The 25,504-nt window shown below is 38.0% G+C and overlaps 1 protein-coding gene across 1 annotated transcript in view; it reads right to left on the reverse strand.

Moving 5' to 3' along the window:
• Positions 1–878: 878 nt before the first annotated feature.
• The window catches only part of TUBGCP3 (tubulin gamma complex component 3), a gene marked incomplete at its 5' end in the record, with an annotated part of 48,967 nt that continues 24,341 nt past the window's right edge, over positions 879–25,504 (reverse strand). Inside the window, 15 exons of the mRNA XM_083855844.1 lie at positions 879–1,981; positions 3,430–3,546; positions 4,065–4,205; positions 4,586–4,717; positions 4,857–4,945; positions 5,840–5,975; positions 6,735–6,803; positions 7,616–7,751; positions 9,004–9,193; positions 13,022–13,130; positions 13,517–13,627; positions 14,927–15,093; positions 16,375–16,507; positions 20,124–20,192; positions 23,653–23,778. Of these exons, the coding sequence (XP_083711970.1) occupies positions 1,823–1,981; positions 3,430–3,546; positions 4,065–4,205; positions 4,586–4,717; positions 4,857–4,945; positions 5,840–5,975; positions 6,735–6,803; positions 7,616–7,751; positions 9,004–9,193; positions 13,022–13,130; positions 13,517–13,627; positions 14,927–15,093; positions 16,375–16,507; positions 20,124–20,192; positions 23,653–23,778 (1,884 nt within the window). The 3' untranslated portion in view covers positions 879–1,822. The remainder of the gene's footprint in view (positions 1,982–3,429; positions 3,547–4,064; positions 4,206–4,585; positions 4,718–4,856; positions 4,946–5,839; positions 5,976–6,734; positions 6,804–7,615; positions 7,752–9,003; positions 9,194–13,021; positions 13,131–13,516; positions 13,628–14,926; positions 15,094–16,374; positions 16,508–20,123; positions 20,193–23,652; positions 23,779–25,504) is intronic.

A 25,504-nucleotide genomic window follows, 5' to 3' on the forward strand; every position in this document is an offset into this window, starting at 1 on the left:
CCAGCTGGCCACTACTGTGATGCTCCTGGATACTGCTGGATTTATTTTAGGAGCGAAGAGAATTTAACCTTTGGAACTTGTTCTCTAGTTCCAACATTAGTGCTGCCTCTCTCGGCCCTGACTTGTCTAGTGGTGTGATCATGCAACAAATCTCTCAACCCAATGGCCAAGAGAGTGCTTGTGCAGCTAATTTTTTTTCCTAAGTCTTGGTCAAAACACAACCAAATAATCTTTGCTGTTCTTCCTGACTTCACAAAAATATGTTCCCACCACACTGGCAAAAACTGAGTTACTCCTGTATGTCAATGATCCATGACCTTATGACGCCAAGCTCAGCATCTTTCAGCTTTCCCCTGGCTCAAGAGTCCATGCTTGCTCACAGCTGAAATGCTGCCTGCACACTACACCCAGTGACAGCACCTGCACCAGCACGGCACAGGGTGAAAACCCTTACATGCTTTAACAAAAGCGAGGATTCTGAGGCCTGCACAATAGGAATCCTGGTGTCCAGAGAGCAAACCAGCTAGTCCTGGGCTGCAGGTCAGCCATACGGTCCACACCAGAGCTCACTGCCATGATGACTCAGCAGCCTTACCTGCATGGCCTGGCAGGTGCCTCTGACTCCCAAGGGTTCAAGCAGAGTAAGGGCAAAAGGCAAAAAAGGCCACAGACCTGGATGATCTGAGGGTAATTGTTAATTAATGAACTGCACACAACTTTCAGTGCAAGTAAAACTATTACCAAAACCATTCAATGGGAAGGGTTCTATAAATCAATATGCTTCTAACTGGAAGCTTCTCCTTTCTTAACCTGTGAAAAAATCATAAACTTTCAACTGAAAAAAGCAACGCACTTGTGTGAAAGATAATTGTGTTTTTATTCTTCTAAGCTCGCACTTGTGGAACATAATAAATGACCTGATATAATGACAACTTTGCAAAAGAAGAATCTCGCTCTCCCCAACATCTGGACAGCAATATATAAATATTTACAATGAAAAAAATAGGAAAAGAGAAGAGAATGAAGTCAACATTAGCCAAGTCAGTTTGTTTCTATATATTTGATTTTGAACATTAAGCATTCAAGCTTAACCAACACTTTCCTTCAGTACTGAGGCTTTAACCTCATTTTTAGATCTTATGTGCAACAGATACACTCCTGACTCTGCTTTAATAGTTTGCTCCTGTACAGTAACCATAGAATCTCCCCACTAAATTTTTATTCCAGGTTTTTAACTTTGAAAACAACAAAAAAATTAAATATAACTTTATGTCTCCTGATACAAAGTTTCTCACACAGTCAAACACACCACAACACTGAAAATCAGCATAATGCAATTATGCTGTATAGTTTCTTAACAAGGACAATAGGTCTGGGTCCTGATCTGCTCGCTTTAACAAAAGCTCTCTTCAAATAGAACAAGTACATATAGAAAAAATAACCTTCTTATTTTCTTTTTAAAAAAGGAAATGGTGCTTTCTGTAACAAAAGAACATGTGATTTCTTTGACACAGACCCAAGTTACAGTGGAAAAAGCTCAGAAAGCTTCAAATAAAATTGGCGCTTGTTTAAAAGGATGGTTTAACAAGTTGATTGGATGAGGTTCAATCAGCCCATACAGTCCGGTAATTCTAGAAACATCAATGTAAAAAAACCTGCTTTTTTTGCTTTCTGCTATCCAGTGTCACACAATCACTGAGCGAGGACACGCTGCCTGCAGCAACGGAGACACGGATGCCCCAGTCTGGGTGTGCGATGCCAGCCCCGAGGGCCGTGCCCAGCCCGAGGCCGCGCTGCGTGCGGTGTCCCCTCGGCCGCCGTGTCACACGTGAGAGCTGCGCCTGCCCCGCGTGCCCAGCGACACGCGCAGCCGCGGCTCCCTGGCCTTGTAGTGCTCATTGAAGTCCAGCCGAAAGCTCAGGAACCGAAGGCTCTCGTCAGAGCTGGTTGTCAGCAGGACCAAGAACTGCTGGACGATTCCCTGAAGGGGAAAGAAAAACCCAAGAGACAGCTAAGAAAATGTCCCTCGTGTGCTCTGCACAGGAATATCAGGTGGTGCACAGACCTTGTAAACAGGCAGAGAATCTGGGAAAAGGCAAGCACAAGGGTTCATATCCAACAGAATGAATCCAGACTAACTGATTTGTTAACTTTCTACAAAAACTCAGAGCTTTTTTATTTTTCAAATATCTGCCATGCATGCCAGAGTCTCCAGCACAAACAACTTGATCTTTGAAATTGTGCTCCTTACTCCCTGTGCCCTCATGGCACACTCCATCTGCCTGAAGGCTCCCAGGCTGCAGAGCAGCTGCCTCTGTGTGCCCCTACCTTGGGACGCATTCAGGATCGAGCCTGTGCCAACAGGACACTTGCCTGGAGTCCGTGTTGCAGGTACCATTCCATCCAGGCCAGCATTAGAGCACTGCTTGCTTCAAACATACTCACTTGATGTGGGTTGTAGAGCAGTACTGGGCAACCCAGAACAGCTAAGCCTGTGCCCAGGAGGGCAGCCAGCGCTGCAGACCCAACTGGACTCCATTTGGAGCAATTGAGGGGGGATTTGCACTTGGCGTGTGAGAGGCACACTTCTGTATCCCATCTTCCTATTTGTCTCTCTCCTAGCTATGTCACTGCAGGAGCCCCACAGGACACAGGAAAGGAGAGGACTTTGGGAAGATGGGAAGACTCACTTGAAGAGCTCATTCCTAATCTCCAGTAAATATTAACAAGAACATGCCCATAACTAGAGCACTCCATTACTTCCAAAGATAACCAAAGCTGGCCAGGGAAATCCTGAGTGGAAAATACACAGGGCTGAGCATGAATACAGTCCAAGCAGACAAAACCTACATTGCCAACTTGTAGCAATCTTGCAGAGCACATAAACCACAATTTATTTACAACCTACACTTTAAGACTTAGGCTCATTTTTCTGGGGAATGGTAGTTTATCAGATTTAACAAATAAAGACTAAATTACTTAAAGATAGCCTGCACATGTTCCCCTAAACTTCTTATCCACTGCCCACCACAGTGAGCTTAAAATTAAGTGTTAGGCCCTTAATAAGAAACTTTCTGCAGTCTTCAACAGACTGCAATGACTTGCAAAGACTGTGAGGAAAAAATGGAATGCAGAAGGAATTCTATCTTTTTCCCCTTCAGACTATACCAAAAGATAGCTACTACTTTCACTACTAGAGGAAGAAAACAACTTATATGAAATGACTCTTCTCCTTTGTCAGTGGAACATAAATGATCACAAAACCTTTGATTACTAAGGAAGAGCGAACACAGGCTTATAAGGAGAGAAGGGAAAAACAAAGACCTAGCTCCAACTGCACACACATGAATACAGAAATTACACCTACTCAATATTTGAAATTCATTTCTACACAAAGCATGTTTTAGAGAAATATAATTTAAGCAGCACCTGGTAAAAGTGAGTGAGTATTCGCAGCTGTGAGCACATTTTAGGTATTGAGTCTTGAAATTCTTTAATCCTCTTGTTCTCTTCTTCCTCTTCGGATGCAGTTACACCCCACTTGCCCTACATAGAAACCAAAAATGTTAAGAGGTGAAGCATCACATGATTCAAGCTGCTAACTGGGCCACCTTCTGCACAGCTACACCAGCTTTAGAAAGACACAGAGCCTCCAATATGGAAACTATCAGACCCTGCTTTGGTGGTTGTACAGTACATGAAAGAAACTAGGTTTATTAGCAAGGCAAGTCTCACACCAACACTGCATGTCAGTCTTGCAGCAGGGAGGCAGACTGGAGCTATGGCATTTTTTGCAAAAGGGTTTCATTTACTTTATCTAAAAGAACCCTAAATTTCTCATCCTCCAAAGTCCACTAGAGAAATCAGTGGACTGATTGTGGGCAAGACAAAAATCAAAAACACCACTCAGCAGTTTTGCTTGAAGTCACTAGCAACTGCTGATGACTTTTACATCTGTCCCAAACACATTTTTCATTTTTATTGTACGTCTACACAGTACCTAAAATCCTCCATATATCAAAAGCCTCAATTCATTTTTAATTCTAGAAATATCCTTACTGTACCTCCAGCTCATTCTGTTTTTTCCTCTCTTCAAATTGCAACCTCAGCTGCAGCTCCTCCAGAGCAGCTCTGTACATTGCATCTTGGGCATTCTGGAGCTCTATAATCTGGTCAAAAACTGCTCGAAGCTGGTTGAGAAGTACCTGTGAGACAGGCAACAAAACAATTCAACAGCTGTACAGTACAAGAGTTTTAAGTTACCACCCTTCTCCAGAAAAGGAGCAAAGAAAAAACGTAAAAGACAAGTATCTTTTTTACACAGCCGGAGAGACTGTTCTGCAAAGCCCTAAGTCAGTTGCTCCATGATCACACAGGGTCTAAGCTATGCCCCACACTACAGCAAGTTTTATTCAACATGTCTTGGTATGTCTGGGCAGTAGGTACAGAACCTATCATTATAAAATCTTATATCAGAGGAATAAAAATGACTTTTCCCTTTACTACTACAACTTTAAAGAAGGTCGTTCCTGACATTTATGCCAAGATCATAAAGTTACAATTTCATGCAAAGGAGAAGACTTACCCTGGAATCACTATCCAGCAAGCACCGGGCTATGATTGTGTCCAGAAAAACTTCATGAGCTGCAATGATGTGATCCAAGTCCTGTGCTTGTTGGACCTTGTTCCAGAGTTCATCCCATGAACATTCAAGCACCTGGAGCAATGATACAGGATTGAGCTGTTTTGATTTACTAGATGACAAGCTCTTTGAAATTTAAGACACACAAAACATACAGAATATTACAAGTGCTTCATTTTCTAAGTAACTAAGTAATTGGGTGAGTAGAGTATACCTCAAATGTAATGTAATACTGCATTTGATGAATGAAATGGACCATTTCTGATGCCAGAACGTGACACTGATGGAGCACCCCAGAAAGCTCTGTAAAAAAAATCCAAAGAGATGGCATGTTAAAAATTGCAAGGACAAGCACAGCCAACAAATCAGCCTGGTACATTTTTTTTCACCAAACTGAATACTTCATAACACAGCCACTAATCTTTAATGGTAGGAGCAGTGACCTTCTGAGGGCAGGTGTCCTCTCCCACTCACCAAAAATTCTTCATTATAAAACAAGAAATTTCTAAGTATTACTATGCCATAAAGAAGCATAACTCTCAATAATTATTTTTTACTGAAAGAAATGTAGATAGATTAAAAAAAAAATCAAGAGTGAGCCAGTACAGATGCTCACAAATATGACTATATTCTCTAGCTGAGAAATACAATCAAAAAGTCCCAGTCCATGAAACATACACCAGAGCCACTACATTTCAAAGCTTTCCTATTTCTTCTCAAACATCTTTCTCTTCTTAGCCTCTTCTGCTCTTAGCTAAACAAAAGCAGAGGGAATAAGTGAAGGTAAAACTAGTAAATTCAGAACTGTGCATGTATGAGGCTTAATAGTTAATGGACAGCATCAGAGAGACATAGGGTACAAATAAGACATCAAGGAAGATGAATACAAAGGGACGGAAGAGCTACAGTCTCACAACTGGGCCAGCATAAAGATACTTATGTTAGTGCAACTTTTCAAGACAGGGACCAAGGATTAAGTAAAACAACAGATAAGAAACTTCCATTTACAAATATGTTATTTTACGTTCATGACCATCACCATCCTCTACCATTAAACAGCTAGTCAAGAGGAGCAACAAAATACAAAATTAACCTGAACATCATTCGTCAGATACTTTGCTCCCTCTTAAGACACAGTTTAAAATAAGATGCAGTCACCTATTTTACAAGCATGTTATCCATCTGGACATCTCTCACCTGGCATACTTTTCAGAAGCTTTGCATTGCACATGTGCCCTTTCCATATATCAGTAAGAATATACTCCATTCTCTTCGCTCTCCAAAGGAAATTAAATACTCTTAGATAGTGGCTCATGCACTCACGTGTAAACACCTACAAAACAAAGAAAATATCAGTACAAATTAATAGACATACCATATGTCCTGAAGTAACAATGACCTCTTCACAGTCCATCTTACCTGATCCATGCAGTTTAATGGTAAATATTGTTTAAAAAGAAAAAAAGTTTCCTGGAAATCCCAGAGCTTTTGGAAAGCTATCCCTTGAGGGCTGAACAGTTATCTAGCATTCAAGTAGACAGAGGGCACTGCTGGAAGTGTAAGAAGGGGTGAACATAATTTTCATAAGCCTCTTTTAAAGCTGAATAAGAAAATCCCTTCTGCTGGTCAGACTCAGTTTGTCCTGCTTAAAAAGGAAGTTCTTTACAAGTGCTTTATAGAGGCTAAATACAGTCTGATAAACAGTGCATCTAGCTATCAAATGTCACTTAGCTAGCATAAATAAGTTCTCCACAAATACATTCTTCAGTGCCTTGCAGATTTTCCCAAATTAGTATCTACAGACTAGTAATTATCAAAGAATAGGAGCACTCAATTTATTAAGTACTTGCTAAAAACTGTGCTGGAACAAATGAATTACTGATTTCAGTAATGATTGTTTTAAATGTAGCTTTTCAGCACTCACAGTTAACTGGTAGGAATTGAGATTTTTGCTTAATTGTTGATACAGTGGGTACATCCTAGATGCAAAATAAAAAAATCTCTGATTTCACACTCCAGAACAAAAAAGGTTACTTCAGTAAAAAAACACTTTGCCCAAAACACATTCAAAGCCAGCAGTGTATGACATTACCGTTGCTATTGGCCCATCAACATGATAGTCCAAGCTGAAGACATCCCATCCAGTGTCCCCAGGAGATACCTGTATTAAAAAGATATGCTACTATCAGTGTACAATCAGAGCATACTAAAGCTGAAGACAAGCATTACTTGCTTACTCTTTCATTCTGAAGGGCCTATGAGCAAACAAGCATCCACATCAACAAGAGATATAGGAGTTTCCTGCTGAAAGTAGCAGATTAGGCAAAAATTGATCAAAACCTTTGATACAAGGGTGAGAATGAGCTCACACAAATACTGATGTTTGCAACATCAGTGTTTCTCCACTGTACCTAGTAAAGGAAAATAAAGGTAAGGAAAAAATTCTTTGCCATCTTAAATCTGAGATAAGACTTATTTTAGATGATATAGCCCATCACTAAAGTCTCACCTCAGGGACTGAAGCTTTCAAATTAACTCAAGTTTTCTTACCACAGGCCTCTTCCATGAAATGTGCATTCATTGCTTCTCTTTTTTTAACTAGAGGCAAGAAGGAGGCACACATGCCAACCTGCCCCTTCCTGCCCCGATTCTTGTAAGAGTAACAGTATTAAGAACTGTTAGGAGAACCTCAAATTTGGGCCACCAGGATCAATTTCTGTTGAGCCCCAAATACTCAAACTTGTATTGTCAATGGCTGTAAACTCGCATCTTGAAATACAAATAGACAATAGACAGAGAAAGCAGAAAGAAGACAACTTACTAAATGATCTTTCTATTACACAAAGTAAACTTCAGTGGAAAGGAAGGGGGTAAATATATTCACATACAAAAATTTTGTTTCATATAGATGTCTGCATGTATACACACAAATAAAGGTATGTTTCAGGTCAGAGTCACCATGATGCAACAGACCTCCAGAAGTCGAACATCCAGTCGCTTGAGAATCTCAGGATTATCAAACTGGGCATTCGTGGCCCTCACCGCCGTTTCCAGGATTCCAGTGAGATTATGCTGATATAAGGTTGTAGCTGGTCGTGCAAGCTCTGGCCTGGTGATTATGAAACAGTCATAGCATATTACTGAAATACTCTGCAGCAGCAATTCAGTAGTAATTGCAGCACACAGCAAAATCCTTTTCTAACCAGCATTCAAAACTTCTCATATTACTCTTTCAGACTTAATCACAAAGAAAATCAGTGAGCAAAATATTTGCACAGAGTATGAACATGATTCATGTGCAGCTACACTCCTGAATATTAGCATGAGGAGTAACTTAACCCTCATTTAATGCCAGTAATTTGAAGTTACCAGGATTGCTAGTTTAGCTAGCCTGTAATTTGAGCTGCATTCATATCTTAAATTAGGCAGACTACATCATTAGCACATCAAACCAATAATTTCACTTCAGTTTTGAGAAACTTACTGATAGCCATTTCATAGGCTCAGAAGTGCTGGCAGGAACACAGAAACCTACCTTCTCTACATAACTTCAACTTTCCAAAAGGTTGCAACATGCAATTCTTGTACTACCTCTCTCACCCTTAGAATCTGGAAAGCCTCTTACTCCTTCTGCCTCAAATGTAATACTGACTCCACAAACCAACCTCATTCTGCTTCACATTAAAAAATGTGGCCATGTACTGTTGATTTTGATTTACAAACAAGTTAATGAAAGCTTTATTACAAAGCCTGCCTTCTAGATCAAAGAAAAGCTTTGCAAGCCAATGCTTCTGATTGAAGAAGTTACATCAGTAGCACCAGTATCCAAAAGTGAGCTCACAAATACTCTTTAAGAACTGGAATCAGTAGTTGTGAGTGCACCTGAGTGCTTGAAACAGAAGCTGGTGAGGAATAAATTAGATTTTTAAAATTGCATTGAAGGGTTTTAACACAATGTTTTGGACCAAACACCTCCAAAATATAGAGGCCTAATAATTACAGCCAAGCTAATCAATGGCATCAAGAGCACAACTATTCTGCTTAAGCTTGCTGACAGGACCAAGAGAAATGCCAACATCCTTGAGGCTGCCACAGGGCCAACATAAAGATATCTGTACTAGTATTACTTTTCAAGACTTTGTCAAATGGTACTGTACGTACTTCTTATCAAAACGGAAAAACAAATTTTAAGCCTCAGGGTCAAAGAAATTAAACCCCAAATAGAATTTAAAATTTACTACTTTAAGATTTAATTGAACAAGGTACTTAGAGAGTTCTCTTCAAAAAGCAAAACAGTTTCTGTGCTGATCATGCACAGAATCATCAGAAATTCAACGTAATTACCCTTCCTATTGTCTTACTTGAGCAAGTCCATTAAATGCCTAATAAAGTCTCCTTGACCAAGTAACAAGTAGCGCCTCATGGCCTGCATGTGTTCCAGCAAATTGTACTTCTTATTGAGAACATCCAGCAGGTATTTGCTGGTTTCAAAATAAGCTGCATCAATTTTCTCTTGAAATGCGTTTTCCAGATCTGTGAACAAATCAGCAGCTAAAAGAAAATAAAAATAAAATTAAATTAGTAGTTTTCAAAAATGGAGGCAAACAAGCTTTGGAGTTGAAACACACAAACAGAAAAACTGCCATTTCTTCTGATTCACTGTGTTATGCATTTGCCATAGCCAAAGCAAAAGCAAGTTTAAGCAGCCCACACTTCAACGATATTCCTTTTTATCTGTGCCCAGATTGTACTTTCCAGTAGAAGCTCATGTTATGTCACTTTTACATAAAAAGTTGGGGATTTTTAAGCTTACTGAAATACTGCAGTTTACAAATCAAATATGGAGATCTAAAAGGACAGAATTAGAAAAAACGTTTGCTGGGCAGAATCTAAATCAGAAGGCACTTCTAAGGGTGCAGGGAAAAAGAAATCAAAGAATCAGAATGTTAAAACACTTAACAGAAGAGAGTTTCCATAGATAAGAGAATGAGAGAAAAGGGAAATTTGCTTGAGTTACCTGGGGAACAGTCAGCTACCTGGTACTTTCTCTTCATCTTTCATGCATAACAATTTGGGAACAGAAAGCAGGAAGCAGTAGAAAGTAGTAGGAAGCTTATTTCACTGTTTTCTACAACTACAAATTAACAGAGAAAGGGACTCCAGTAAAACTGTCATGAGATAGCAAAAACTGTGGCCTTCTCTTCAGGCAACATGGAGCAATACTCCAAATACTGGATTGCCAACTATCATAAATTCAGACCTTCAGCATTAAAAGGATATACTCCCACTTTAACTACTCAATTAATAAAATGCTTATGAACTGAAGAAAAAAGCAGTGGCTCTAATAAAGAAGTCACTCTAAGAAGAGAAGCCTAAATGTTTGGTTCACTGACATTCCTGGAGGTTTCCAAACTATCATTCAGTAACCAGTGAAACTATCCATTGTCACGAAAAGTGCAAATGATGTCAAAGAGATGACACTTTTATAATACATTGCTGTACTTAAAATCCCTAGACTAAGGAAATCCTACTTAGTCAAGCAACACATGTCAACCTTCAGGATGTAAAATTAATACACCCTGCAGTAAGTGCACGTGTCTTTCCTCAAGACACTGTGAGCCTTACAGGCAAAACAAGAGAGGGAACAAGCCAACCCAGAAAGAGTTACTAGTTAATCTCTTCAGCCCCAGGACTCAGAGTCTGGGCCTAGCACTGGCTCAAGGCACAAGCAAAGCCCGCAGGCAAGTCCCTGGCTTGTCTAAGGCCAGCCCAGGCATGCTGCTCTTGTCTCCACTCACACAGGGGTGAGCATGTCTAAGCAGTAGCTCTGAGATACACAGACCAGTCTCAACTTCTTACTATCTCAAGCAGAAAAAGCACCCTTTCCCCTCTCCTTAGCACTGATCCTCTTGCCTTGAAGGAAGTAACCTGGCCACAGCCCTTCACCTCAGACTGGAAAGTCAATTTTACATACGTAGCTGTAATTCACCACCTCTGCATACACACACAGCCCCCAGCACAGGCAAAATGCAGCACTCCTGTCTGACACAAAACTGCTAAAGAGGTGGTTTACATCAACAAACAAAAGGCCTAGGAACCAGTTTTGAACACTGCAAAATTATCTCAGAACTCTGAAAAGCCATAAAGGGATAAAGAAAGGGTAAGACTAAAAGCACTGACAAGCAGGCCCATGAGCTGCTACTGAATATAGTGTCATTCCTGGTCCAGAAGTCCCCAGACTACAGACAGCTACATGCTGAAGACAGCTACATCTTAGAGCTAAGGTCACTTTGTTGGCCTTTTTTACTGTTCCTCTCTCCCAAGTGCTACAATTCCCTGCCAGGCAAGATGACCAATTTCTACACAGTTATGTCAGACTTCTTGTTTTAATACATGTTCAGACAGTTTTCCACACCACCATTAATTCAGCATCAAAAGGCAACTGGGGAAACATGATAGTTAAGGTTCCAAAGCAAATGAAAGAAATACATAATACAACCAAACCCATGAAATATTCAGATTTTAAATGAGAAAAAGCATCCAGAACTCAGGCTGGCATCCTAGCTTTCCATGATCTTAATAATAAATAATTATCTAAAGGATCTGTCAGGATATTGTTAGATGACACAAACAAGCACAAAAGGAAGCATTTCCAACATCCCTGACACAGAATGTTCTTTCAGGATTAAAGGGGTAAAATGCCCTAAACACAAATGCAGTTTCATGTAGAATTAAAGCAATTCAATACCATGAGGTATTTAGGCTGCCAACCATAAGCTCAGCACACCTTCAGCACACTGCAGATAGAGTAACTTATTTCTAAAACTACGCTTTTGTCTCAAATAGTGATTCTCAGCACTTAAGATAATGTAGGTGCTTTGAAGCTCTCGTCCCCTACATAATAGGAAACCAGCATTTGTGCAGATCTTCCAGTCAATCAAGGAGAGAGAGAGAAACAAGTGCAAATTTAAAGAAATATTGGAAAAGCATGGCCATAAATGCTGAATAAAGTGGTGAAAGTAGTGCAGCCAAAGAATGTTTTTTTCCTTTTTTCCCAGGAGTAGTTGGCAAGATGATTGTTCAAATACAACCCTTATTCACTTAACCCTGATCCCTTTCTGCATTTTAGGCTTATCTTTGACTAAGCAAGCACTGAACATGGTACAAAAATCACATTATTAGAAGACATATTCTTCCAGATATGAATGGGCTTTTATTACTAGAACATTTTTTATGGAGGTACTCATGCCAGAAGTCCACACTGAAGAGTCAATATTAAAACTAATCCAAGGTTAGCTGGAGGCAAAAAAACTCCCAACAAATTCAAACCCAACAAATCTGCATACACAAGCTTTAAAGTTATAGTTAAGCAATATTATGTTATATGGTGTTAAGTATGTTCTTTGAAAACAAGAATTTGAGAAAATATTTAGATGATTAGCATCAGAAAACTTATCCCAGTGAGCTATATCTCAACAGCTCACTATCTTTGGTATATTAAACAAGTTATCAGAAGAAGTTACAGTAGCAAAAATCACTTCCACCAGAAGGCAGCAATGTCCTTTCTCCGAGATGTAGTAGCATCCTACACATTCTTTGCTTAGCATTTAGACATGGAGTGTCCTTGATTTAGATGTTTACTATTTGCTATTTTTTACCATAACAATGTTGATTTCATTGCAACAAATATGCGACCAAAAAAATAACCACAAATGGTATATAAGTTCTCATTCATTAAAACTGAGATCTTTTCTGAATGAAACAAAATAACCTGAAGGAATTGTAATAGTTAAGTTTTGGTTCCATGCTCACCAATTGGCAATCCCAGTTTTAAATAATCTTCAAAAAGAATTTCACTAAACTTGCACATACTTATTTTTGACGCATTAGTATAGCACATTTACGGAAAGGCTAGAAGGGCCTCTGTTCTGTTTTTATTGCTTATTCTCTTATTTATAACTAACTGAGTACTTTTATTTTTCAACCAAAAAATTAACTCAGTATTATGGAATTGCATGATGAAGTATATTTGATGAGAAGTCAAACATACTAAATTCTTATTGCAGCACTGAAGAATATCCCAGCTCCCACTCCAGCTGAGGCAGCTGAAGGCACACTGTTTTTTGAATGATTTCATTCACAAATTCAGTACATTAACAATCATCCAGCAAACCTATCAAATTAAGAAAATTATACACATGCATCAACATACATCTTTTGTAACAAAAAGGTATCCACTAAATTATCTATATTTTAGGGCAGATGAGGTTTTTGTACTCCTTTCCAGCCTACCATCCATAAAGTGAGTGTACAGTCTAAACCACGTATAGTACAGAAGGTTAGTTCAAAGGGAGATAGTGAATAATATTAATACTGTACCATCTTTTGAAGATTCTGCAGATTTTGCAACAGCAATCATCTTTGTGGATGGAGTTTGATCATGACAAACTTGATGCAAGAAGTTTATGGATTTTCCTATTAAAAGGACCTGTACAAAAAACGATTTTTTAAAAAGTGATTTGCTTATAAGAAAAAAAAACCAAAGAAGTCATCCACAACCACCAGGAGAACACGATATTTCGTCATCTTTCTGTTCTCTTAGTTTCTCAATCCCAACCACAGCAATCCAGAATAGCAATGGTAATATGAACAGGTTTTAAACAAAAACTTCTTTTCCCCTACTTGAGATTTCCTCAAAGTTTAACAATTAGAGAAAGGAAAGGAGAAACAGTCTTATAACCTTCTTCAGCAAACAACACTAAAATTCCTGAAATGATTATTTTTTGTTAAACTTGGCCTCTATTTTCTCAAAAGAAATCTGAGCAGCAGCACAGGGCAAACAAGTCATCAGAAGATTAACTTTTAGATTCATACCTTTTTTGATTGCTCCATTGTAATAAAAGATGGGATCATTGATTTCCTCAAAGTGTATTTGTCATGCCACAACCGATCAGTTTTAACTGTAGGATCTGAAGCTACAAAAAACTGAAGATTGAAATAAAAATTAAAAGCGAAAGATCAATGTAAACTCTAACCTATAGTTTCATCTATTATTCCTCCTATTTTATCAGATGCAGAGGGAAAAAAAAAACCCCACAAGAAAACCAAAAACCTCAAAATTTTGCAATTGATACGGTGATCAAATGCTATAGTCTCTCGACTCCACACAAGAGAATCCCCTCATTTGTAAAAAACTACAACTACTTTATTCATTTTGTTGAAGTGAAGTTTGGATGTCCTGATGCTGTCAAACAATACACCTATTTTCTGGACACGAACTTTCTTCACTGCCTCCAAATATCACTTTCCCCATGAATGACTAATTGTCTTTGTTCAAAATTGTCTACCATATGAAAATTATAGCTTTCAGTACAACAAATCCCCATAAAATCCAAAAAAGACAAAACCTCATTATCTGGGGAGTAGCTGAGAAAATAAAAAGAGTCTATTTTGCACTTCTAAAAAAAGATTCATAGACATTTTACACAATTCTGACCTTAAAGATCAGCTGCCACTGTCACTCACTTAAATTTTGACCAAAATAAGGACGTTCCAAGAAAAGAGACAGCATATTTGACTCTCAAGTAAAATTACTCAGATTTGTCTCCGAAGCACTCAACTAATTTTAAAAAATGATTCTTTGGCTTGTTGGAACAAAAAAATTAAAAAAATAATATAATCACTTTTAAAAACCTGTACTGATCAGAGATAGGAAAGCATTGAGATAATTTAGAAAAGCATAAAAATATTTCCAAGAAGAAAAAGGACAATTACTGGAACTTGATGTTACAGAAGTCACAAGAAATAACTTTGCAGAGTTTCTATTCTGGAACCATAAACCCCTTCTATCCCATTTGACAGACTGAACTTATTTATCAACGATAACAGTATGCAGTCAGAGAAAAATATTCTGAGCTTCATTCCAAATACAAGGCTTGCATTCTGAACACTTACAAAGAACTCTGCATACATTACTGTTGTTACAGTAGGCAAGAAAAGATACAGAGGAATTGTTTTGTCTTCAGAAGAAAGGACCTACTGTCACTACACTATTCTGACTCTACTAACTAGACCCTGTGTATGATTTGTTGAAGACAACACATTGCAACCTGCAGATATCAAATTCATGAAGAGAGTGGTATTTCAGGTTGTTGTTGTATGCATTGCTTACTCATGTTATACATTTTCATCACATTCTACGTCTCACATTCTCCTCTAAGCTTCCCACAGATTATCACACCACAAAGCAAAGAGATGAAGTGTTTACTGTAGCACATACATTACCTCATGGTATGTATCCTCCAGCTCTCCATCATAAATCCAGCGATAAAGGAAGTTCAGTACAGGATGGGATACTAGGCCAAGAATGTGCTGAACCAGAGATCGCATGTAGGGATCTCCTGTTTTAGTATAGGCATGAACTGCTGAGGCTAGCTCACCACCTTTTCTCCCTGTAAGAAAAAAGGGAGAGGAATAGAAACATTTGAAGGAAAACCATATGTACCCCATTTAAATTTAGCAGCCACTGATTTTAGCTACCCATGTGTCACACTGAGCTTGCTAAACAGCAATTTGAAAATGTAGCAAAGGTAGATTTTTTTTATTGCTAACAGGGAATTCCTAGGTTTTAAGACATGAATTATTAATCTCACTAAAGCATTAAGTAGAGTTCTCTGTCTACTTTATGGTAGCTTAGAGGAATGCAAAATTCAAGGCATCACACACAGAGGTTGATGTTACACTTCCACAGAAGCATTAAAGGAGCCTTAGAATGTTTTCCTTCTCTCCTGTACTTGACACTCAGATATTCTGTGTGCATACATGCACACAAACACAGCTTTCCTGTTTCTTGGTTATAGTTGTCCCTATAGTTGCATTAGGTAATATCACCTGTCTTCTTGCAATTGAAAAGTAAGAGGCTGTCAAAAAAAACCTGTTAAAAATAGATTGAATATTTGATTTTGCTGCCATGTTCCACAGCTTACTGCTTCCTTAGGGCAGAGGCCATGGAACTAAAAAATTTCATGAATGTCTTAAAAATAAAGACCATTTTAAAAAGAAATTGCTATCAATTCCAATAATCAAGATAAGGCAAGTATTGTAGGCTTTTTTCGGCTAGGATGCTCTTTCTAAAGAGCTACAATCTCATAAATCTGAAGTACCATCAGGGAGAAGCATCAATTACTGGTCAGCTTAGTCAGCTATGGGCCAAAGTTTGGGTAAACTCCAACACAACTGTCCCCAGCATCTTCTTGTGGATTGACAACAAAATCACGATATTTGCAGATTTGCACAGTTTTGTTGTTTCACGTGAATCTGAAGACAAGTTGCTAATGACACCTCTATGCCATCATATGTAGAGAAATTGCATCATACTCATACATAGTGAAGAAACTAAGCCAACCATTTTGCAACATATTAGTAGGGCTTTTTCAGTGTACCATTCTCTGAAAGACAATTGAGTAACTGAAAATAGCATGAGAAGTGCATGTTTAAAATTGAATTTTTTGAGCCGATTCCAGTTATAAAAAAAGTAAGAAGTCTGAATGTATCAACACAGCACTATAATTTGTCATGCTTTTAGAAGAGGGAGAATCTGAACTACCTAATTGAAATTAAAAAAAAAAAAAAGCCCAAACAAGCACTAATATTATTGATACCCACGTCTAGCATGCACAACTACTCAAAGTTACACAACATCCCCAGAAATATTAAATTAATATTAAACAGACCTTGACAGTGATCAACAAGTGCTGCAAGGGTCTTTAACCTTATTTTGGGGTCGTATGTCCAGACTAGAAGACGGCGAAGTGTTAAACTGCTCTCAAGTCCCAAATTCACGCCCTGATCATCTTCCAGTTGTAACTGATCAAGCCAGAAACAGAAGACATGTCAAAGAAAAAAAAGAGAAGCAGAACTCAGGTTTCACAGTTTGTTCTGAAGTCAGATTTTTACTAATGCACTTGAAATATACCCAGTGTTATGTTTTGTCTCATCAAATCACTGGGCCAAAACCTGAGAGTCAATTTTTTAGTGGAAACAGAGACTTGAGCACAGATAAAAGAACAGAGACAAGCATAAGTGCAATAAAGCAGACAAAGCAAAAAGACCAAGAAACTTAAAAGACAGCAAGGTAATAGTAAAGAAAAGGGAAAAGGGCAAAGGAAAAGAGAGAAGAGATCCTGAAAGACAGCAAGAGATACTCAAAAAGAGTAAAGAAAAACATCTAAAGGAAAGGTAGGCCGTATGAGGTAAACTTTTTATTACTGCATAAGCAGCTTATTGTAGTTCAATATAGGACAAATTCCGTTCAACGTCTTCCTCCAGAAGCCATCAGAATTTAAATTTAGCCTTATAGTGAGATTAAGGAATAGCTACATTGAAAGAAAACCACCGAACTTTAAAAGCTACAATAAGAAAACTATTATGATGTGACTACCGTGAATCTTCCAACATCATGGAAAATAAAAGCCAAACATTTGCATCCAAGCTGCAAATACAAATCTTATACAAGTATGGATGGAATAAGCAGGACAAGAACACAACTTAAGAATACAGAAGCAAGCTTCTAGAACTGTACAAGGAGACAGTCTCTTAGAAAAGATGCTGTTTCTGGTATATGACAACCAACCCGCTCTGTGCTTTCCCATCTAGCACGTTTTTTTAGCCAAATGCAACATACTAGTTAAATTTAAGACTAGTGTCATCCACATTAAGTTCAGTCTTAGAGCCAGTTAAATTCATTTGCTTCCGAATGCTCCTGGGTCCATGTCTGGGATTTTTCTTTGGTGTTTTTGGAAATCAGCAATGATAAGAGAGATACATGAGCCACCCTTTGACTTTAGGGAAGACATGGTACATCTTCATCATGGAACTGCATTTTTAAATGGGCTGACAATGTGAAAACAACCTGCAAGAAAAAGACCAGAGACGCTTATGGAATAGTAGACAGTATATGCTCAAGATTACTCATTCAAGGATAGAAACATGCTCAGGGGAAGCTCGGAAGACATAACAAGTTATAAAGAGAGTATAGAACCCTTTGACAAGATTCTTGTTGTTCTATGCCCATACTGCTCTCTAGAACTGCAGTTAACAACTCCTAAGCTGGTGGCCTGTATGATCTCCTGAATCTAAGAATGCCACAAACACTCAATTTCAAGTCAATTTTCTACATGTTTCCAAGGAGCTAAAAGGTACAGTTTTTTTGTCCATTCTGCAGTGTGACCTTCAAGACGTTCCACCTTTCAAGTCACAAAAGAATCTCTCCTCCACTGCAGGATCTCTTTCTTTCATGTCTCTGGGAAGAAATGTTGCCAGGAGCTTCTGAAAATCCAAACTTAACATGACTCTGAGAACCCCTTCAGTTAGGTGCCGAGGGACCTAAATTCCCCAAAAACTCCAGACTGCTGCTGCAGCAAAGCATTGCTGACACTGTACCGACTGTTCCCTATGAAAACGCATTTAATCAGTATGCTCAATGCACTCACAAACTAACACTGAAGGTGAATCTGACAAGGAATGTGAAAAGCAACAATAAGAACAGCAGTAAAAGTCAGACTGGGAAAATTGTGTGTCCAACAACTGAGCGATGCTAGGCGATGGGTGACAGGAAAAATGGAAAATGCTTAATGCCTTTTTTGTCTTGGTATTTTGGTAAGATGTGCTGCTGGGGATACCAGATATCGAGATAAGAAGAGAAGTCTGGAACAAGGAAAACTGAGCTGAGAAGGATCAGGCTAGGGTTTACCAAACAAGTGAGATATGTTTAAGTCTACTGGGATCTGATGAGACGCACTAACATATGTTAAGGGAAGGAGCTGGCCAGTGTCACTGCAAGGCCACTCTCCATTATTTTTGCAACGCAGCATTTGAGGAGGTTTCTGATGACCCTGAGAAAGCAAATGTCACTCCTCTCTCCAAGAAGAAGAGGCCATAAAACTACACACCAGTGAGACTCAATTCACTCCTCAGGACAGCAACTAATCCTGGAAAGCCATTTCCTAGCTTATGGAGGACAAAAAGCTTTCTCAAGAAAAAAAAGCTCAGGGAAAGGAGAAGGAAATAGGGACATTTGTGGTGATGGAGTGTATCTTCCCAAGCAAGTGTTAAGCGTCCTGAGGCCCTGCTTGCCAGAAGCAGATGAATATCTGCATGCTGATGGAAAGTACTGAATGAATTCCCTAATTTGCTTTGCATGCACGCACAGCTTTTGCTTTCCCTTCCAAACTGTCACTAACTTGATTGACTTGTTTTTTTGTCTTCCTTATATTTTCTCCCCATTCCTCAAAAGATGCGGGAGCAAGAGGCTGGGTGGGTGCCTGGCTGCTGCCCAGGGTGAACCCACCACAAAGGCAAATGCAGTTGGAAAATAAGTAACCCAAAAACTTTTGTTTTCTCCTTACAGGCTTTCCCTCTCACCCTACTCATCTCTTCTTTTGAAAGGTTTGGTGGAGCAGGAAAGGTAGACAAGATTGCATTTGAAAGTAGATGAATATTTTCATGGTCAAGAAGTTTTAGAAGTTAGAATAAATCAAAGCTCCAGCAAACCAAGAGAGAAAACAAATTTTGGACAGAGCATGAAGTAATTACAAAGAGAATAACTGGATAATAGCCAGGAAAAACAAGCAAAAAGTATATATAACAGGCATTTCAAAAGTCAAGAATGCTCAGGAACTGGCAAGTGAGTTAAAAGGAACAGATGCTTTGAAAACATTAACAAAAGCCTATGACAAACTAGAAAGATTTTATTGAAGATAGAATTTTAAAAGGCAGTATAATTTAGCTTTAGGTCAATACTCAGAATAATTTTTTTATCATTACAAGTAATGAACCCCTCGAAAACCCCTTAAAAAAAAGGCAAGCAAAAGAATAATGTTTATTTTTATTTTAGAGACAGCATCTAGATGCACATACCTACAAACATTTGTGGAAAAACTGCAAGATTATCAGCACCGAGTTGGTCTATATGTTACAGAAAAATAGTAAAACACTGAAACATCTGCAGAACAGATGTCTTTACTCTCAGAATTCAAAGGGACAAGAAAAATATACAAACTGCCCCACACAGAAAAAAAGTTGGAATTGTTATTACTAGCTGCTGAATCATGCACTGCTGGGAACACAGATTGCTTTTTTCTCCCCTCAAGGATGTGTGACATTGTTTGGGATTTGAATGATAAAGATATTATGCAAGATGAAACTGACAAAAAGGATACAAAACAGGGACAGAGACTTAGAAATACACATTGTATTCCTTGCTTACATAACACATCAAATACCAGTAGGTTCTCAAGAGAAAAATATTCAAGGGCACATACATTTAAAAAGTAAGAAATGTACAGAGAATTGTGTTCATTGTCAATAGAAATTGCTGTACATCCTTCACATTCTAAGAGAATAGGTAGATATTACCTTTTTAGGAGATACTTAGATAACAGAGAACAAAATAGTAAAGTTGAATACATACCACTTAACTTACCTGAGAATGTAAAACAGACAGAAGTCGGTAGTATTCTTTAAGTTCCTGATGTAAGGCTGCACAAAAACTCTGTAAGAGAAAGAGAAGAAAAAAGAAAAGGAGAAGTAATCAGGAGAAATCCTTCTGATTTAATTCTATCGCCACACTTCCAAAATAGTCAGAAATTTCCTGAAGGGAATCTTTCTACAAGTTTCAGCATAAAAGCCAATTCTTAAGAGAAATGGCCAAAGTGCTTCCCTAAGAGCTGCATATACCTTTTCCAAGAATTCATACACATTATCAAGTGACCTTGTTTTCTGCTACTCTATCAACAGATTAAACTATGACAAGTTTCAAGCAGATATATCATCTCAGTAATGGCATTAATAATTAGCACAGGGATGTACAAATTATAAAATGATCCAGTTGAAGATTCTTTTTTTAAATACTCATGTAAGACAGTATGCAGTGAAGTAATAGAGTTTAAATTTCAGGAAGGCCTCTAACAACAGAACACAGAAGTTAGGCAACTATCATTACATTTTCATGATAGACTATATGACATGAGCAAGAAAACGCAATGCTCAAAAAAATGCTCCCAATAAATGCTGCCAGATCCAAGTACTCTAAATTTTTGACCTTTTATCAATTCACAATTACACATGATTCTTCACTTGACGTGGAAGAAATGAACAATACAAAGTATATCTTCAGAAATCTGTAAAATGTGCAGAAGGTAACTCAGGCCAGAACGAACGCAAAAACTCTTCTATATAAAACAATTTGAAGCACGGGTGCATTAGGTTGTTTAAAAATCAAGAAAAATTTTAAAAACAATTCCTGAAATAATACTTATTTAGTGATAAATATTTTCCACAGTTTAGGGTTTGGGGGAGGTTTTGTTTTACTTTTGTAATTGTCTTAACCTAACATATAGACTAAAAAAGTGTCTGCAACACATTTTTCAAAACTGAACTAAAAATATGGCTCATTAATTTGGGACTAAGTGAAAAATACTTTAACCCCCCCTCAAAAAAAAGTACCCAAAGTTTTTTATTTATTTGGTTTCTTGGAAGAATACTCTCACGCACACACACAAAGTCTTCAGAAGTTTCTAACCAATTCTCAGCTAATGAATTTGATATATATTTTGATGGAATCTTTAACGGGAAAATTTCCCAGGCTTTTCCCTTCAAGACCTTTTATAATTGCAGTCAAAAGAATTTTGAAAAAATAAGGAAAACTTCATAGAAAGAATCCAAAAACTTGAAGTAATTATTCACTAGAGTATGTAGAAGACAGACATAATTTCTAGAAGCATAAGGAGAAAATAAATCTTCTTTCCTGCTAAGCAGCTAAGAAGCCTAGAAAAAATAAAAGTCATTAATCTTGCCATTGTATCCTTTTTAAGGAAAGGAAGTTCCTTTCTTCAATTCAACATTGTAAATTGGAAAGAAATTTGACATTCATTTTATTCCAGAGGATACTGAAGGGCAAAAAGAAATCCCTTTATGTGTAACTCCACTTTTCGTTTCTTCTCACTTGCTTCTCCAGTAAATTTTTCAACCTATTCAAGTGGTACTTGCCAAGATAGAGGGCAGAGCAGAGCCTCCAAGAAAACAATCAAAGGTACTGTTCTGCTCAAAAAGGAAGAACAGTAATCACTGACTTTAATGATTTAGTAGCCAAAAGATTCAGAATCTAACTTATCACCATTTTTTCAGAGAAGCTTTAAAATTTACATCCAGTACCAATTCCTGTGTCACAAACCAAAGACTTTCGCTTCCCAAACTGCTACAGAAAAACTGGACATTATCCTAGAATTCTGACTTGGTCTGCTGCAAAAGAGAATGGAGGAAGGAAACAGAATGTTTGCTCAAGTGAAGAAAATTAAAATGCCCACTAGCTCAACGGGATCTAAACAGGCAGAATGCCAGAGTACAAGCTAAATTATAGTTAACTGTCGATTCTTCTTTTTATATTCTGAGGACAAAGTAAAACTTAGATATTAATCAGCAAAGGTAGGAAAATACAAAGTGTAATATATTGTTATATCTCTACTTCTAATGTCAATAGCTGACATTTTGTGTGGCAAAACCAGTCACCAGAATCATAATAAAAGAGGTGACAGACATCTTATTTTACATCTGGTTTAAACAGGGGTTTACACAATCATTCTTTCAGAACATTAAGCGAAAGACGTTTTGTAACAATATACACTGTTGTGCTAAATTCCTTAATGCACAGTGTGCAGCACCTGAAAATCTCAGCTATAAAACTATGAAAAGCATGAATGCATACTCTCTGCCCAGACACTGACAGCAAGAGTAGAATATAAGTTTTTATTTGTATGCTTATGTCCTAGAAATACACACAAGTGCTTGCCTCAAGCAAAATTAGCAGCATTAGAGCTATGCAGATTCAGGTAACTTAACTGCACAGCCTTCTGCACAGGATGTGAAACCTGCATATGGAAGCCAAGATACCACACAGTTAAATTCCCTGAAGATTTTAAGTTCTCCCCTTTCTGTAAACTTGAAGATTAAAGCCAGAGACAGTAAAAATATGCATAATTCTAGATAAAGAATAAAACTTCACCCAGATATAAGGGGGAGAGTCCAAATAAAATGCATACATAGAAGAACTACCATATAAAACAGGGAAATCAGCATTGGATCAGTAGAAAAAAAATTATTTATACGTAACTAGAAGGGTTACTTAGAGTAAGAGACAGAATGGAACAGAATAAAACATTAGAAAAGTAGGAAGCACTACAGTGTCTCTACTGACCTCTTAAGAAAAATTAGATTGAAGGGAGAAGCACTTCAATTTCTTGACAGATTAGGTAGGATGTTATGGCTAGAGGCAAGGATAACATTTCTGTCGACTCAGAAGGGATAATATCCAGTTTTACAGAGGGAGCAAGTGAGAGGAAACAGGAATGTCTTAGCAGTAAATGTGGTTTTGGGTATTACAGCAGCAGTGAAGTTACTGTAGACTATAAATCATGATGATGAAACCTATAAAAACAAAAATTAATATTCTTTTGATGCTGTATTGAAAAGAAAGGGCAGAAGATAATGGACTACTTGCATTTTATGTACGCTAGTGCAGTACTAACACATGAACATCAACAATAGCTGACAAGAATGTCTCCTGCACAGGTCACAAACAACTGAATTGGTGATTAATTACCTCAGGGATGACATCATCCTATTTAAGAAATGTTTTTGTTTACAAACATGCATGAATAATTTTAAAATATTGATTTTTATTAAAAAGGGAGATCAAGAAAAGGAATTTATGAGCGTTTCCAGCTACAAATTACAGGGGCAAATTCCTAATACCAGCAAGAGCAAACGCCTTTTCCTTGCCTGCTGACTATTACCCATATCGAATACAGCATCCACAAAAGGAGTAAATCAAATGATGAATTATTCAAGCTCCAAAGTTTATGCATCATTCTAGCACTGCATTTACTCAGTAGTTTCTTAGCCAAACAAGACCAGATACTGTTAGATTGTTAGATTGTTTTTTCTAGTTGACCCACCTGTCCCACAAGTCCAAATGCACGATCCAAACTCCTCTGGTCTGTGTATTTTCTTATTTTGTTATGTAGCCACCCCAACTCTGCAAGTCTACTTGTAGTATCTCGGAGAGATTTGGACAAGCTCACCTATAAAGTTAACAGAAATGAGTTTGCAAATAAGTCAAATCTGCCACACCAACACTGGTTTCTTCACATAGGTTCCTCTTTTGGGAGGAACAAAAAAAGCCAGTTTGAGAAACAATTCATTTTACATTCTACAGTACAGATACTGCAAAAAAGCAGACAACCATGTAGCATTATATTTATACGCACATGCTTTAAAAAGGCAGCAGCAACAAATTACTGGCAAGACACCTCCTCTTTTGGAAATCCTAATCTAACAGTGTTAATACACTCCTTTTACCTTAAGTAATTATGGCAATAACAAAATGGTCTTCAGAAGAAAGGAAGAAATCTGCATTTTCATGTTGTAATATCAGATTTTATACTGACAATCAGCAAGACTGAATATATGAAAGTTGTAGCAGAGGTGATAATGACTGAAACTAATGAAAAAGCTTTGTCAAAATAATTAGTTATTGGTACATGTGAAAGAAACCTTTAATAGAAAATAAATGACCCAATACCTGACTAGGCACCAGAAACACAAACTTGCGGGACCCAACTTCCAAGATTAAGTACAGCTTTTTAAGTTATTATCGTGAGTTACGTAACCAAAAAAAAAATGTTTACTCTATTCCATCTGTTAAAAACAGTTGGGGAGGTGTTTTCTTTATCTCTTGTAACTCCAGAGCGGGGGGGAAGGGGCGGCTGCCTTCTCATAATGGGCTAGCTGTTAAAACCGGGTGGGGCAGTGTTCCTGATCTCTTTCCACCCTCCAGGGGATATCTTTTGGTAATAGGCCATTAAGGCTCACCAATGGCATGACACATTACATCATCCCAGTGTTCCTTATCTCCACGGGGATATCTTCTGGTAATGGGCCATTAAGGCTCACCAATGACATGACACATTACATCATCCCAGTGTGAGACGCTCCACCCAGCGGAGGGGGAGCCAAACCATTCCTACCTGGATAAAAACTGAGACATAGGGACACCAGGCACTCTGGAGTTTCCATTGGATTCCTGAAAGAAGACTAGACTCATCTTGCCATTACTTGACCCTTTTTCTACAAGACCATCTCTACTCCAACAGAACCACATCTGCCACTCCAGGAGGGCTTACTTTGGACTGCTTCCAACACCCTGACCAACAGGGCATCAGGCTGTATTTCTGACTCTGTCAGGGTTTCTAGGATTTTCTGTTTGTTTTGTTTGCTTGTTTTTTGTACTACTACATTTGCTTTCTTAATATTTCTAGTAAAGAACTGTTATTCCTATTCCCAAATCTTTGCCTGAAAAGCCTTTAATTGCAAAATTATAATAATTTGGAAGGGGGGAGTTTAGTGTGTCCACTCCAAGGGAAACTCCAGCTTTCCCTGGCAGATACCTGTCTTGCCAAACCTAGACAGTTATTTAATCATATGTCCTTCTCAACTCTTCTAGTCTGTTTCTGGTTTTCTTCTAGTATCTCACTCACCTTACAAGCCTGCCTTAGTCCCAACACCCTATTTAGCTACCACTACAATTTTCATGTGAATCAGCACATTGCTTCCTCTAAATTACCAACAGATAAGAAGATACTTCCTACTTGAGATTTTCATATTACTCAAGAACACTATTATCAAGTATTCAAAATTTCATTGAATAAAAGTCCCCAAACAATTTGACTGATAACACACACCATAAGGCAGAGACTAACTTTTGCCCACAGCAGCTGGGCTCATCTCACCTCTACAGACAATATTAAC

The sequence above is a fragment of the Zosterops lateralis genome, assembly GCF_965231275.1.
Source record: "Zosterops lateralis genome assembly, chromosome: 2".
Taxonomy (NCBI): domain Eukaryota; kingdom Metazoa; phylum Chordata; class Aves; order Passeriformes; family Zosteropidae; genus Zosterops; species Zosterops lateralis.